At 57.4% G+C, this 16,233-nt stretch overlaps 1 protein-coding gene and 1 long non-coding RNA gene across 2 annotated transcripts; both read left to right on the top strand.

The window, feature by feature from the left end:
• The first annotated feature begins 1,346 nt into the window (after positions 1–1,346).
• Positions 1,347–3,526, top strand: LOC119512295. Its single transcript, XR_005212357.1, has 4 exons — positions 1,347–1,519; positions 2,102–2,470; positions 2,568–2,720; positions 3,427–3,526. It is a non-coding gene; the product is annotated as an uncharacterized LOC119512295 (long non-coding RNA).
• A 703-nt stretch (positions 3,527–4,229) lies between these two features.
• IL1B (interleukin 1 beta) lies at positions 4,230–12,784 on the top strand. Its single transcript, XM_037806877.1, has 9 exons — positions 4,230–4,342; positions 5,589–5,705; positions 7,132–7,226; positions 7,656–7,717; positions 8,235–8,286; positions 9,574–9,778; positions 10,202–10,357; positions 11,404–11,534; positions 12,145–12,784. The coding sequence occupies exons 1-9, from the start codon at positions 4,300–4,302 to the stop codon at positions 12,355–12,357; spliced, it is 1,074 nt and encodes a 357-aa protein (XP_037662805.1). The 5' UTR covers positions 4,230–4,299; the 3' UTR covers positions 12,358–12,784.
• The last annotated feature ends 3,449 nt before the right edge of the window (positions 12,785–16,233 follow it).

Here is a 16,233-nt window from a genome sequence, read left to right on the forward strand (position 1 = left end):
AACCCTAACCCTAACCATAACCCTAACCCTAACCCTAACCCTAACCCTAACCCTAACCCTAACCCTAGCCCTAACCCTAACCCTAGCCCTAACCCTAACCCTAACCCTAACCCTAGCCCTAACCCTAACCCTATGCCTAACCCTAACCCTAAGCCCTAACCCTAACCCTAAGCCCCGTTAACTCCCGACGCCTCGAGAGAGACCCATCGCCCTTCCTCCTGCATCTGCTGCTCCGTGCGACCCCTCCCCGCTGTCCCTGGCCGACGAGGGGGCTGGTGGAGCAGGTCCCGCTCAGGGCTGCTCCTGCTTGAAGCACAACCACGGCACAGAGATGCTGCCACAGTGTCCCCGTGACTCCCCAGAGCCCTGGGACCCTCCCGCTGACCAGCTCCGTGGGCGGCCGCAGTGGCCTTCACCTGCTCAGGGCAGCGACCGCACCATGCCTCGCGCCTGGCAGCAGAGACCCCCAGGACCACCCTCAGGGCCCCTCATGAGTGGTTGCCCTGCTGGGCACGTGGTGCCCCGTCCTGCTGCCCCTGCCCCTCCGGCTGCCACGTGGCTTGACCCCCACCAGGGCCCCGCTCCCGTCCCAGCTGCCCACCCCCAGGGGCTGGTGGGTCTGAGCCGACGGTGACAGTGGGCATGCAGCACTTTCTAGGTATCTGAGCTTCAGTGACACCACCTGCGGACCTGGACCTTGCTCCGGCCTCTTTCCCGACACCCTCAGGTTCTCAGCTCTGATTTGCAGTCAAAGCCTCTCCACAAGAGCCCTCGAACCCCTAAAGTGGCCCAGTGTGTGGCCTGGGGCACCCTCAGCCCGCAGAGGGCTGGGCCCGTCTCTCCCTCTGCCCAGCGTGGTCCTGCCAGTGCAGCCAGCTGCCCCCCGACGGGCCTTGTCTCCACCGTGGCCCATGCCCGCTTCTGCCTTGAGTTGTGGGTGTTTAAAAGCCCCACGTGGCGATAGCGTTGTTCCCCTTCCGTGCACACGTGTATCCTCACGCCCCTCCCGCAGGTGCTCCAGGAAACACCTTGGCCCTGTGTCCGTGGGACGGGGAGCGGCTTTCCCGAGACTCGTCTCCCACAGGATCCGGGCGGGGAGCACAGCCCTTCCTGGGCGTAGTGATGGCCCTGTCGTCTCCCGCTGCCCGAACACCTCATAAGGGGTCCAAGCCCTGGAAGGGCAGGTGGACGCACTGGGCCTCGGGTGGGAGAGGTCAGTGCTGCCTTGTGCCTGTCAGCTCAGACCCGGGCCTTCCTCCTCCGGACACAGAGCAGCCGCTTCCCGAGCTGGACGCCGGCTCCCGGTGAGTGCCGCCCCTCATCCAGCTGCTTCCTTCCCCAGGAGCCACTTCCCGTGGGGAGACGCCGGTACCCCACCATATGCCGGGCCTCTGAGGCCCCATCCCGGCCCCGAGAGGCAGCAGGGAGGAGCCAAGCAAAGCAGCACAGCGAGGAGGGCTGCGGAGGGTGCCGGAGACCGCAGAGCTCAGCTTGGGGAGTGGGGGCTCCTCGCGGGGAGGTGAGGTGGGGACGGACTGACCACGGACACGGTGGTGTGAGGGATGCAGCCGGCAGGACCCTGCACACGGGCTTGGATAGGGTGGCCGGGGCTCCTCGGGGGCTGGGGGCCTCTGTGCAGGGGCTGGGACGTGTCCAGGGGGATGGGGAGCTGCAGCGGGCTCTGAGCAAGGGCTCGATGTCCCTGGGTTTGCTGTCCAGGGAGAGCCCGGGGCTGCGGTTGGAGGATCAGAGGACGGGGATCAAGTGCACACCAGCTGTGAGCCGGCCAGTCGGGTTTCCAGAGGGAAGGGGCTGGGCTGCGAGCACAGCAGGGGGATGCAGAGGGGCCTGGATCAGCGTGGTGGTGGACACTGGGTGGGGGAGCCGGGGCCTGGCGGCAACGGGGAGCACTTTCTGGTTGAATGGCTTGTCCAACAGAGAGGTGCAGTGGGACGGGGGACGGAGGGCTTTTAGTTTTTACTTTAAATACTTTTGTATTATTTGAAACTTTGAAAATGAGAGTGTATATTAAAAAAAAGCCTAAGAAAGACATTTTAAAATCACTCCTAGTTTTAATATATAAATTTTTCCTTGTTCACAGCGGTTAACTTTGATACATCCTTTCGGGAATTATCACTCCTTGTGAAGTCCTGTTTTGAAAGATGGACCCTGTGGGGTCGTCTCACGGATTCCTTACAGAATGGTGCAGATTTTCCAGCCCTTTGCTGTCAGGGTGGCACGTTCTGGGCAGTTCATCCACAGGTTCTGAAATTGTGCCAGAATTCTTAAAACCCCTTTGTGCAGTCGGACCTCCTCAGTCTGTCCTCTAACAAGCGGGGGAGACGGACTTCGGGGTCTGAGTCGTAGACCTTTACCAGGCACCCAGCAAATCCCAGCTGGCCTTGCTGAGAACTTCCTCTCCTGGAGGAGAGAAAACTCGATTCCAGCCAACAAGGAGGAAGTGACTGAGGTTAGCAAGCCCTGGAAGGAAGTGGCCAAATCACCTTTGATTACACAATAACTGGGAGCAGGACACAGGCATGACCAACATTTATCTCCAATTTTAGGAGGAAAGTTGATCTTAGCACCATTTAAAACACAAAAGCGCTACCATTCCAAGGATGGAAACCCCACAGGGATTTTTCTTGAGAGTCCTATAACAATGTCCTAAGGAAAATGAGACGGACAAAAGGAGGTCCAGAAAGGAGCTGCGGCTACAGGTGAGGAAGTAAAGAGGTATAAGGAAGAGACACAGGAAAGGGGAAGAGAGAAAACTTGGAAACTCCTCTCCTGAGAGGAAGGGACAGGGCAAGTTCACACCTGAGAGGAGGGGACAGAGCCACGTTCACACCTGAGAGGGGGGTACGGGGAAAGTTCACACCTGAGAGGAGGGGACGAGGCAAGTTCACACCTGAGAGGAGGGGACGGGGCAGGTTCACACCTGAGAGGAGGGGACGGGGCAAGTTCACACCTGAGAGGAGGGGACAGGGGCAAGTTCACACCTGAGAGGAGGGGACGGGGCAAGTTCACACCTGAGAGGAGGGGACGGGGCAAGTTCACACCTGAGAGGAGGGGACAGAGCCACGTTCACACCTGAGAGGAGGGGACAGGGGCAAGTTCACACCTGAGAGGAGGGGACGGGGCAAGTTCACACCTGAGAGGAGGGGACAGAGCCAAGTTCACACCGCATCTCTCAGCCAGGAGAGGCACATGGGCCAAGAGATCAGAGTTCACCCAAACCTTAAAAAGACGAGGTGGGAACATTTAGGGGCCAAGTGGTGATCTGTGACCCCACCGAGTCGTCGTTTAGAATGTAATTGCATCACTGAGAAGGGGTCCGCAGGTGGGCACTGCGCAGACAGGATGTGGGAGGAAACTGTGTGGCATTTACTAGTAGTGTGGATTTAGATAAATTACCTCTCCCAGCCTCAGTTTCCCCATAAGAGGGAACCGGGCGAATGTGACCTTCCTGAAAGGTTCCTGTGGAGACTACACGAGACAAGGAGGAAAAAGTACCCGGCACTTAGTAGGTGCTCATACAAGGGCAGCCTTGTTCCTTGCCTCCCCTGCCCTCCCCTCCCCTCTTCCTAAGATGGGGCCTGCCCTGACCCCGCAGCCCCCTCGCTGCCCGGCCTGCACTCCCGCTCGCTCCCAGGTGCAGGCGGAGCAGGGAGGCCCTGGCAGCTCCCACGCCCTCCCAGGGCATCTTCCCACCAAATCCAAAGGCAGAGACAAGTTTCCAGTGGCCTTGGGAGGTGGAGGAGCGAGAGCCCCCAGGGTCCACAGACCTGGGCCTCGAGCCCACCCGACCCACCCCCTGCTTGGGTGGCTCAGCTGCCTGGTTCTGACCGGGGCGGAAAGCAGCGTGTCCTCTGCATCCTCCTCCCTCCCAGGAGAGGAGGGGTGCCCGGAGGTCAGAGAAGGAGCCAAGCGTCCACAGAGACAGAGGACACTGGCTCTCGGATTCCAGAAGGACCCATGGAAAGGACGGAAGGAAGATGGCGATGCCTAAGAACAGCGCCAGGGCTGAAGGCCCAGACGGAGACGGCTGGAGGAAAACGGTAGAGACGGTCACTGTTCAGTTCTTCTCTGAACAAGAAGGTGAGCAGGGGAGGAGCAGGCCCCTTGCAGAGAGCAGAAACGAGTATTCACACACAATGATGCAAGAGCTGATCTGACTATTTTACTTGTCTTCTCGTTCAAAATGATCCACGACCCCTGCGGCAAGGCCGGAAGTCCAGACCGGACCTGATGTAAGGCGAGGCCCAGGCACCTGCAGCCTGAGTGGGTGCCAGCCCCATGGCTTGGAGGAGCGACCTGCCGTTTTCTGGGAGAACTTGTGGTGAGAAGGTCTTGAGTAACTCCAGAGCCAAAAAGCCCCTGAATCTGGGGCCCCTGTGGACGCTGGCTTTGCCCTGCCTCACTTGTGCTCGTTCCACCTTCTTGGCTCCGTGTCAGTGCCCCACGTCGTCACTGCTCCACGCCCTCCCCCGGCTTTTACTATTTCTGTAGTGAGCGTTGTGCGCTGGCTGCGGACCAGAAGGAGGTTCTGTGCCCAGCTGGCCTCCTTGGGAAGATGGGTTTGATGCACACATTGTGCAACCTGCCTGTTTGACACGCAAGTGGTTTCGCTTCCTGAAAAGGAAGGGGATGGTGGCCAGGTTTTGTGGCCGAGCCATAGGGCTAGGATGAGAAGTGGCAGAACCGTAGCGACGGCTACGTCAAGGGGCATTGCCCCACGGCTCCAAAATTTCCCTCGGGCAGAAAGAATTGTGAGCTCATGCAAATGGGTACTAACCACGACCTTTCACCTCCTCTGGCCTTGGTTTCTCCCTCTCCTGTCCTCATTTGATGATTCAAGTGTCTCCATCTTTATCATCCGGCTCCTTCCAGCTGGGAGATGTGGAGGTCCCAGAATGCTATGGTTAGCAGCTGAGGGAATGGAGGTAGCTCACGGTTCCTGACCTGCCCAAGTCCCAGAAACAGATGGGATCACCCGGAGCCGATGCTCTGTGCCCTGCACACCTCCCTCCTGTCACTAACCCTCCCCCAGCTTCTAATCACATCAGCCCGAGAGTCTCTGTGTGCTCCCGGCTGGCAGAGGCCTCAGACCACGGGACACTGGGCAGAGTAGTGTCCTCCCGTGGGGCTCAGGGACGGCATCCTGCAGCTGCCCAGGTGGGCTCTCCGGGCTGGGACGGCTGTGTCATGGCCCAGCCTGGCAGGACCAGGCATTCCTGGGGGCTCAAAGCTGGGAACCATCTGTTCCTTACCAAACTCCTACGAGATGGACGCACTGAACAGCGCACAGCTGTCAGAGTCCCCAGGGAGCAGAAAACTCGCCAAAGATGGAACTCTTGTATCTGCCTTCCTGATGCCAAGGTGTTGGGAGGCCAAAGGCAGATGCAGAGGGCTGCTTGGGAGGTGCCCACAGGCTGCCCATTTCCCTCGTGCCTGGGATACTCCCACCTGTCGGATCTGGGTTCTCTCCCTTTGGCAATGTGGGACGGGCACAGTGCCCGGCATGGCAGGCATGTGGCAGTGGCTTTTCGCTGGCCAAGGTTGAATGAACTCTCTCACTCACTCAGGCAGCAAAGCTTTGTTGGGCTACAGCCAGGCGCAGCGTTCGGCTCCCCTCGGAAGGAGTTTCACAGCCCTCTGGGGAGCCAGGAGCGGCCAAGGCTTCACGCAGTGCGTTACTACAGGTGTGCCAAGGGACTGGGAGGGCACCTCCACGCACCATTCATGGTCTGGTGGCTCATTTGCTCCTCAAACATGAGGGTCCACCCAGGGGCAGTATCCAGGGGCAGTACTCAGGTGCAGTACTTAGGTACAGTAACCGGGTGCGGTACCCAGGGGCAGAGACCAGGTGCAGTACTCAGAGGCAGTGCCCGGGGCAGTATCCGGGGCAGTACTTAGGTGCAGTACCCAGGGGCAGTACCCAGGGCAGTACTTAGGTGCAGTACCCAGAGCAGTATCCAGGGGCAGGCACTTGGTGCAGTATCAGGTGCTGTACTCAGGTTCAGTACACGGGCACAGGACCTGGCTGTAGTACTCAGAGGCAGTACCCGGGGCAGTACTTAGGTGCAGTGCCCGGGGCAGTACCCGGGGCAGTACTTAGGTGCAGTACCCAGAGCAGTATCCAGGGGCAGGCACTTGGTGCAGTATCAGGTGCTGTACTCAGGTTCAGTACACGGGCACAGGACCTGGCTGTAGTACTCAGAGGCAGTACCCAGGGCAGTACTTAGGTGCAGTGCCCGGGGCAGTATCCAGGGGCAGGGACCAGTTGCAGTACTCAGAGGCAGTGCCCGGGGGCAGTACCTGGGGGCTGGCCCTCTCCTGGCCTCTGGGGTAGAGACTGGTGACTCTTGGAGTTGCTAAGAGATGCAGTGTCAGCTGGATGTTCTTTTATAAAAGCAATACTTCGTGTTTCAGAGTTAACGTACTTCTTTAGGTAGATAGGGAGGAAATGTGTCTCCTCTGCATTTTAAAAAGGGAATCTGGCCATGGAAGCTTGACTTACACACCATCATTTCAAAATACAGCCTAACCTAGACTTGGAAACGCAGACTGTTTCCCTGTTGGTCAGACACTGACGCGGCTTCGCTGTGAGCTCGGCCAGAGCACCTGCCACAGGTGTCCGAGGTGGCCCCGCCCTCCAGGAGAGGTCGCGTGTCTCCCCGGATGCTCAGGCAACTGTCCTGGAGCTCCGGAGGCAGCAGACGTGGCCTTCTCCGCAGACTGGGTGGGCCACTGCCCCACATCACACCCACCTGTGCGTCTCCAAGTGAGAAGCACCTAAACTTGTGTGCAAGGAGACTGAGTGTGCGTGCGTCTCCATGTCATCCCAGAGATCGTCAAAGAAGACATCCTTCTAATCTGGGAAAATCCGGTATTTTAATATTGACTTCATCTACACAATCATTGTCAGAAAAACAATGTATATTTGCATTGATGACACATTGGCAGAATATGTCATAATTTGCTAGCCCTCGGCTTTCCAAGTATTAGAGATTATTTCAGTGTACCAGCCCCCTGCCCCAGAAGTTCCCACCAATCTTTTCTTTACTTGGTTGTGAAATCAGTTAACCAAAGGGGAAATTTCTCAGTGCTCCACTTCTGCTTTTCCAGGCCTTAAAACAGCGAGGGTGAACTTGGCAGACACCAAATCGTTTCGAGGCACAGTGGGTGCTCCACATTCTCTCCAGCCAGCTTTCCTTGCTCAGGTAAGACTTTAATGAACTCTTCCTGCTGTCCAAGTCCCAAGGGACTGTCTCTCTCCTTCTCTGTCTCTCTGTCTTGGGCTAAGGGCTGGGCTTTTTGCAGAACTGCCAGGTGTGCTGCAATGCAATGCCTTGGGAACTATTTTTGGGAATGACTAGCACTTACCGAGCACCTGGCACCTGAGAGCGAAGGGCCAAGGCCTCCGCTCCAAGTCTCTGGTTGCTTCTCCTAACATGTACACTCCCGCTTTGAGTTTCATCCAGTAGATGCTTTCCTCGACACCCAGAAGGCAGCTCGTTCATGCACTCACTCATCCATCCCGATGGTTTCTTTGCCTGCCACATCCTGGGTCCCGCGGGAAACAAGTAGGAAGGCAAGCCTCGTGGGGTCTGCAACAGCAAGTGGTCACTCTTTTCTCCCTGTTTCCACAGATTTCAGAAGCAGCCATGGCCGCAGTGCCCGAACCAGCCAGTGAGATGATGGACTACTTCAGGTCAGTGGAAGGCTGGGACTGGGGCGGGAGACGGGCTCCCTGTCCAATGGGGTTCCAGCTGGGCTTGAGGACCACCTCTTTCTTCGGAACCAGTGGCAAGCAGGGTTGCAAGTCAACCTGGTCTGAGGATTCATTTCCCACTGCAAGTCCAGCCGTGGACCCTTAGGCCTCCCAGACGTTGTTGCCATAGGGGCTTCCTGGAAACAGGAAGGAAAAATTCCAGGTGCATGACACTGGACACCCCTATGCAGAGCTTGGCTTGGGTGAGAGGGCAGCTCAGGGTCGGAAAGGCTCTTCCGGGCTGGAGATTGAGCCTCAGCATCCAGCGGGCGCCCAGGGCGCCTGCCCTAGCCCAGAATCTTCCTCCTACACTGCTCCACACACATCACCACGGAGCTTGCCGGCAGCTCTCGGGCAGCTGTGAGGGACGTGCTGTTTACTGTTTCCTACTAACAGTGAAGGGAAAACAAAGCTGTTTGGGAGGCATAGTTGAGCAATCTCTCTGTTTTCATTTCAGTGGCAACGAGGATGACCTTTTCTTTGAGGTGGATGGACCCAAACAGACAAAGGTGAGGCTCAGGGCTGGCTCCCAATCCAGGGTGGCGGTGGGCCTGGGGGAAACCAGAGCCCAGGGCTCCGGGCCATATGGCTGTGTGGTTTTGTGATGGAAGGACGGTCGCCTCTTCCCGTGGGACGGGTGCATGCCGATCCACCCCTGCACAGCTGCGAGGCTGGTGCTGGTGCCCGGGCAGGTGGGTGAGTGGGTGCTGGGGAGTGAGGGCCAGCTGTCCTGGCTCGTTGGAAATCCCATCCTCCCTTGAGGAAGGGGGCTCAGCCCTCAGGAGTCCCTCGAGTCCAAGTGAAACCTGGAGAACACGACCGTGACGATGAACGTGTGTCCTCCCCCTTGAGGGAGAAAGCTTGTTTGCTCTCCGGGTGGAGCTTATGACAAGACAGATGAGCTGGGAGTAGAAGAAAACTGCTGTCTGTCCTGGGACAAGTCATTTCACCTCTTTGGGCCTCATCTGCAAAAGAAGAGGCGTGAACGAGCTGCTCTGAGCTCCCGGTGTCCTTTGGCAGACTTCAGTTCTAAAATAATTTTAATGGTAGCTACATCGACCCCAGCAAACGGGCCTTTTTCTGGCGAGGGGTCCCCTCTGCAGAGAGCCATGCCAACTCCTCAAATGGCCCTTCCCTTTTTAGAAAGCCTGGTAACTTCTCCACCAGCCCCGCGAGGTCAGGGGTGCAGGTTCATGGGCAGCTGCCTGCTCGGAGGTTTGTTGGTTCCGAGCAGCCTCCCTGCACCTCCTAATCCAGCCCTTGGCCCCTGACGCTCAGCCCAGCCCCGGGCGGCCCTCGGGCCCGTCAGCCCCCAGCTCTCTCCTCCTCGGCCGGGGCAGGGTCCTCTCAGGCAGGGCTGGCCTTGCGGCCGCGTCGCCCTGTGCTTCAAGCTTCAAAACCGTCATCGTGCCTCGAGTTTCTCTAGATAATGGGAGAGGCTTGTTTAGAGCCCTTGGAAATGTGTCGAATAAGCCGAGACAAATGGAAAGTGTTAGGCTCACCGTCCTCATCGACGTTAACTGCGTAGTGCTGGGGACACAAAAGGAAATGAAGAGCAAGGAGGTGTAAAACTGCACGGTGTGGGCAGGGCACATGCAGGAAAGATGACACAGGTGTGGGGTTTCATCTGAAAGGAAGCCGGGAGGGCCTGGGGACGCCTGCAATGCGGCTCAGTCTGTCTCCAGCCGCCTCGAGCCCTCGGAGCCAGTGGCCGGCAGGGGAGGCGGGTTCCCTCCGAGCCGAACGGGACCTCCAGGCCTGACCGCGCTGACCCTCGCTCCCCTGGCTCCCCACAGCCCTGGTTCCAAGACCTGGATCTCTGTCACCTGGGGGCTGGAGGCGTCCGGCTCCAGTTCTCCCACGAGGCCAACAGCAGGAGCCTCCGGCAGGTCGTGTCCGTCGTCGTGGCCCTGGAGAAGCTGAAGGAGGTGCTGGTTCCCTGCGTGCCGGCCTTCCAGGACCGGGACCTCACTGCTCTCCTCAGCTGCATCTTTGAAGAAGGTTCTTCAGGGCCGAGGGCCGAGGGCGGGCGGGGGTCTCCTCTAGCCGATAGCGTAGCGGTCAGCCAAGCTCCCCCGACGCCGCCCTTCCGCGGTAGAAGCAGGGAACAGAGGGGCCCAGAGGCCAAAGCAACTGTCTCTCATTGCAACTAGTCTTGGAAAAGGGCCCTGTGACTCACACCCGCCCCCCGTGCAGCCACGCTGGGCTCTCCTCGCCGTGTGTCCGGAGGGTCTCGCCGTCCCCGCCGGCCGGGGTTCTGGCTCCTTTACCACCGCGGGCAGCCAAGCCCAAACTCGGACCCGCATCTTACGGGGCCAGGCGCAGGTTCCCACCCTCCCCGGCTCTCTCCCCTGGTGTCATAGGGCCTGGCTGCCCCGGCCGCTGTGGCCTTGCCTCGTCCCTGACGTCCTGCTCCCCGTTCAGAGCCCATCAGCACGTGGGGTGACGCGTACGTGTGCGACGCGCCCCTCCGGTCCCTGAACTGCCGGCTCCGGGACATAGAGCAGAAGTGCCTGGTGCTGTCGGGCCCGAGCGAGCTGCGGGCGCTGCACCTCAACGGGGACAACGTCAACCGCCAAGGTAACGTGGCTGCCCCCCTTCCAACAAAGTGCCACACGGAGGGCGGGCTGTCTGTCGGGGTCCTAGCCGCAAAGCCGGGCTGGTCCCTGAGCACACTGTCCTCTCAGTGGGAGTGTGACCCAGAGGGGACACTGCTCCGGCGGGTCCCGAGCAGTTGTGTGGTTTCCACACTGTGTGCAGCCGTTTGATGGATGTGGCTGAACTGCCTGTGGGTTCGTCCTTCCTGGGTTGAGGCTGAAACTGGAAGGCAAAGAGATAAAGTGTTATCCTGCTCCCAGCCCCGTCCCTGCCCCTGGGACCCTGCCCGCCACCACCGGGTGGCTCCTTGTTGGGAAATCCTGTGGGCAGCTGGAGTTCTGTCTCCGCTGCAACGGGGAGCTGCTTCAGGTCTGTGAGCTGGAGCCGTGGGGACGTGCCTGGCGCTGGGCCACTGGCCTCCACTCCCCAGCAAGGCTGGGGCCGAGACAGGTGTGAGGGGCAGCCCCTGCTGCAGTAACCCTCTCCTCGGAAGCTTCCAGCCTGTAGCCGGGGCCGGACAATCCTGTTTCACTAGAACCAGGCCTTGGGGTCTCCAACTGCTGCAGCTCTGACTAAGAGAGTGCAAAGCGGGGTCTGTGTTGGGAGCCACTTCACCCAACAGGGCCTCCGCCTCCTCCGTGTCCTTCCCCACAGCCCCCACCCGCTGCTTGGTGTTCTGGAACCAGCTGCGGAACGGCTTTCTTTCAGGAGCGCAGCTCCACCTCTTTTCTCCTCTTCAATGTGGGTCCAATTTTTCTGCTCACGTGCTGGGCACTCACTGGTCCGCAGCGACAGGATGGCCCCTTCTTGCAGCAGCTGACCTCAGGCCTCCCTTAACTCTCCACGGCCACTGCTGCAGGGCTCCGAGACGCCCTCCGGCCTCCCTCAGGGAGACCTGACCCCGACCCCGACCCGCTATTGTCCGCAGAAGCCACCCTCTGTGTGGGCCCCTCAGAGCATGCTCCGCTGTCCTGTGCTCGGCCCCTGCACGGAGGCCCCTGAACGCAAGGCCTGTCTTCTTCCTCCAGTGCTGTTCTGCATGAGCTTTGTGCAAGGAGAAGCGAGTGGCGAGAAGATACCTGTGGCCTTGGGCATCAAGGAAAAGAACCTGTACCTGTCCTGCGTGATGAGGGACGGCAAGCCCACCCTGCAGCTGGAGGTGAGTCGGGGGCTGGTGCTTCTGGGTACCCCCTCTCAAGCACCCCCAGGCATCATTTACTTCCAAGACAGCCAGCTTCTACCCCCCAGAAAAGCTGGGAGCAGGTCTGCTCGACAATCACATGAATGCACGTTAATTGAACACAGTTGCTAAATGCAACCTCCACTCTAGCTCTAGAAAATAAAATCATCTCGCTGTGCGGCCAAGCCCTTGTTACCAGCAGGGTTAGGGGGACGGATTACCTGTCGCTGGGTCTGCTCCCACTGATGGTACTTCAGGGAATTAACCAAAGGGACCGAGTTGTCGTCACTCTAGCCAGGGCCATAAGGAACGATTTGACAATCGTCCCTGGAAACGAGGCTTACTCAGAGCGTTAAGCTAGTTTCCACTTTCTTTCCTTGAGTCGCACCCACAAGACCCTCCCTGGCGTTTGGGACTCAGTCCTGGAAGATTCCAGGGCTCCTCCCGCGACCCCAGGAAGTTGGGGTCACAAAGAAAGCCCAGGAGCCCAGCCCTGCCCATCGCGTCCCTCTCCAGCCACCCCAGGGAGCACTTCACCGGGCCCCGTCCCTTCCTCCACAAAAAGTGTCTTGTTTCTATTTTGCTCCAGACAGTAGATCCCAAAAATTACCCGAAAAAGAAGATGGAAAAGCGATTCGTCTTCAACAAGCTGGAGATCAGGGACAAGGTGGAGTTCGAGTCTGCCGAGTTCCCCAGCTGGTACATCAGCACCTCTCAGGAGGAGGAGGCCCCCGTCTTCCTGGGCAGCACCAAGGGCGGCCGCGACATTGTGGACTTCACCATGGAGGTCGTCTCGCCCTAGCACGCAGGGGCGGCGCCCGCCTGGGCTGGCAGCGGGGCCCGGAGCTCGGTGCGGCCTGTGCCTCACACGGTCCAGCTCCGTCACCGTCCCCGCCCCGGGCCCAGCCCGAAGCCGCCGACAGCAGCGATTGCACATCCGATTCCAAGAAACCCTCTGCCCTGTGCCCTAGCTGCTGGAGAGTGTCCACTCAACTATTTATTTATTTATTGAATGGGGAGTCTAGAGGCAGCAGCGTCTGTCTGTGAAGGAGCCCAGTCTTCAGCACCCACAGAACCGATCTAGTCTGGACTACACGCAGCCTTTATTTAAAGCCCTTTTACTGAGGCTGAAACTATAAGCTCAGGTTATTTAAATGGGGATATTTATGAATGGGGACATACTATCACACTGCTTCAATGGTTCTGAAATAAATTTCAATGAAAACTAATTTTCTTCTGCCTAATTGTTTTCTTGGCTTTGACCCAGAAGGGTAGAAGGGGCTCTGAGGTTCTCCTGGGGGGCTCAGAGCCTGCCCCTCACTGCCGAGTGCTGCAAAGACCACTGATTTTTCCCCTTCACTTCTGTCTTTCAACAAAAGGACATTCGGGCACAAGCTTCCCTGGGAAACCGGATCAGCAGGGTTGGGTGGCAGCTGTGGGGACTCTGCCATGTGCTGGGGCTGAGGCCCAAAACCAGGACGGCAACAAGCTCCCAGCTGGGCGGGGAGGCGGACGGGCAGCAGGACAAGCCGAGGCCCAGGCGAGTCCGACGGGAGCAGGGTGCGAGCAGGGACACAGCCTGAGGTGGGTCCCAGGGACAGGGTCTGCAGTGGAGAGGGTGGTCCTCAGGGGGAGAAGGAAGGAGAGGCCGTTTCAGGCAGAGCAACCGGCCTGAACCAAGGCGCAGGGGCACGTGAACGGGAGACACAGGAAGCACATGTTCAGCCCTGAAAAACCACCAGAAGCAAAGTCAAAACCTCAAAACAACTCAGGGAAAAGAGATCTGTAATGCACACCCCAGATAAAGGGACAGTTTTCTTTATAAATAAAGACCTCCCTCACAACATTAGGAAAAAACGAGAATGAAAGCCCAACACAGCAACAAGCAGGAGATGGGAGCAGGCCATCCTCAGACAAAGAAACACCAGGAGGTCTTAGAGCAAAACCTCCCTACATCATCAGAACAGGAAAGGTCAAACGGAAGCACCTTGAGATCCGATCAGGTTGGCCGAAACCCAAAGTTTAACAATGTATCCTGTTGGCATGACTGTGGGGAGCCCCCCCACCTTAAACATCACAAATGGTTTAAATTGGTACAACCCTTACAGAGGGAAATATGATAATAACTATGGAAATGACAAAGGCACTTTCCCTTTGGGAATGCACTTCTGAGGATTTATCCTTCAGGTGGACATACAGAGCGTGAATTACCATGGTCAAAATTATTCATTGCACATCATTTGTAAGAGCAAAGATTGGAAATGACCCAAGTGTCCATCAATGAAACCAGGCTGCGAGGTTAGTGCACGTGTCAGCTTGGCCAGGTGACGGTGCCCAGGTGTCTGGTCAAGCAAGCACTGGCCTAACCGTTACTGCGAGGACATTTATGGCTGTTAATAAACCAGAAGGCGGGTTTATTAAATCATCAGTCAATTGGCTGCAGCTGTGCCTGATGACATCAACAAAGGGCGTGTCTTCCACAATGAGAGGATGCAGGCAGCTGGATTTAATCCAATCAGTTGAAGACTTTTAAGGGAGAAGAGAGAACTTCCACTTCTGCAGCCAGCCTCTCCCGGGGAGTTCACAGAAGACACTCATCGGAGTGCCAGCTGGCAGCCTGCCCTACGGAATTTCTCTTTTTCAGCCAGCCAGCCTCTCCCGGGGAGTTTGTGGCCTGCCCTGTGGAATGTGGCCCCGTGAGTCCCCGCAGTTGTGTGAGACACTTTCATAAATCTTGTGTTTATAGCCGTCTCCTGCTGGTTCTGTTTCCCTGGAGAACCCTGACTAGTACACTGGCTAACTGGATTAATTAACTGTGGGACACACATACAATGGAATACTTCACAGCTACTAAAACGAATGAGGACACGTGCTGCACCGATACGCAGTGTTTTCCAAGACACACTGATAACTAAAAGAGAGTGAGATCAGAGCAGTATTTATAAAGAGCTAACTTTTATGTAGAAAGGGCAGAAAAAAATAAGGCCGTACATCCCAGTGGGCTTGTATGAACGTTCCTGGAGGATACGTGAGAAGTTAATGAAGGTTTGCAGGGGACAGAGAACAGGGCTGTCGGCACAGGGCTGCAGCAAGCCTCCGGATGCTTTCTAACATAGTTCGATTTTTGAATCGTGAATGTATCACCTATTCAGAAATAAACGGGTTACAAGTTTTGAAAGACTTTTGTTAAAAAAAAGTGCGTTGCTTATTTGGGATAAAATCACCACTGAGAGAGAGAGAATGGTGAGGAACGTGCCCGTGCCAAGTGCTCGCCGGACCCCCCACTCCTCACAGCTCTCCCGGCTAAGGCCGAAGGGCGAGACCCTGCAACCGGGCAGCTCCAGGACTCGGAGTGAGGAGGGGGCTGTGGGGAGCAGGCCCACCTGGCCCACCCCTGCACATGACGGGGCTCAGCAGGGTCTGCCCCTCGCCCACCCAGGGAGGGTGCGCTGAGGAGCTCGCCTCGCAAGGGGCCGTGGAGCCCACGCAGAGCCACATCGCAGAGCAATGTGGCAGGGCCTCATTTTTAATTTTGTTAACTTTTCCTATGATTTAGGAATTCCACTATTTGGTGTCTTCCCTCAAAAAACAATATAATATATGCAAAGCAGTCAAGTTCTAGTACATTTCTGAAGCACTGTTTACAAAATGTAACAAAGTACACTGGAAACAACCTACATGTCTATTGGTAGAGAAAAGATTAAGTAAATCATGGTACGTTAAAAAGAAAGAAGAGGTAGTACGGAAATAGAAAGATATCTATGAAAATCATTGAGAAAAAGGCAAGATTGGGGGAAAAATAAGTGTAGAATGAGCCATTTATTTAACAGAAAAAGACTGTGTGTCCACCACGTGGGACCTGCAGTTTCCGAGGGAAGGTGATGCAGAGAGCGCGGGAAGGCTGTTCACCAGATGACTCTATGAGAATGTATTCAGGAATTGCTTACACGATGTTTTGTTTTTTTTTTTCAGTCTGCATTCTGATCCTTCGAGGGTGTTCTGCTCCTGATTTGGGGCCAAGTTCTCTCCCCGGGGGCACCTTTCTCTGCATCAGGCCCCCTTGGCCTGGAAGAGAGAAAGGGCCTGTTTCCGAAACGGGTGGGATCCTCCCATGGGACCCTCCCCCAGCTCCACCAAGTGCACACAATGCCACCAGAAGCCCCTGGCGCCCGAGGTCCAGCAGACCCCACACCGCACCCCGCAGCTCCCAGCGGACCTTGAGGGGCCGGAGCTTAGTGACTGAAGTCTCAGACTCGGTGACGGGCCATTCCCGGGGGTCGGGCACTGGGAGAGGGAGCAGAGCTGCTGTGCCGTCTACTCAGAGGCCCTCTGCCCAGACCCCCTCCCCACTCCATTGCTTGTGCCCGGACCAGCCTTGCTGAGCTACCTGCACACAGCAGGCTGGATGGGAACCCAGGGCAAGGACACCGAGGGGCTGGGTGAGGCCTGTGGGGTGTGGGGCATAGTCGGCAGTGGGAAGCAAGTTGGAAGATCTTCTCCCTGGGGAGTCGGGAAGCACTGCTTTTCTTATGTGCATAAGCATGATTGTTTGTTGGCACAGAGAGTCATGAGAAAGACATTTGATCCCTCCCTGAAAGCCAGAGAGCCAGGCAGCCTGAGGGAGGCGGGGCGGGTCAAGGGCAGGTGGAGGGTGTGGGGAGGGGTCTCGTGGTGAACA

The sequence above is a fragment of the Choloepus didactylus genome, chromosome 17, assembly GCF_015220235.1.
Source record: "Choloepus didactylus isolate mChoDid1 chromosome 17, mChoDid1.pri, whole genome shotgun sequence".
Classification (NCBI taxonomy): Eukaryota; Metazoa; Chordata; class Mammalia; order Pilosa; family Megalonychidae; genus Choloepus; species Choloepus didactylus.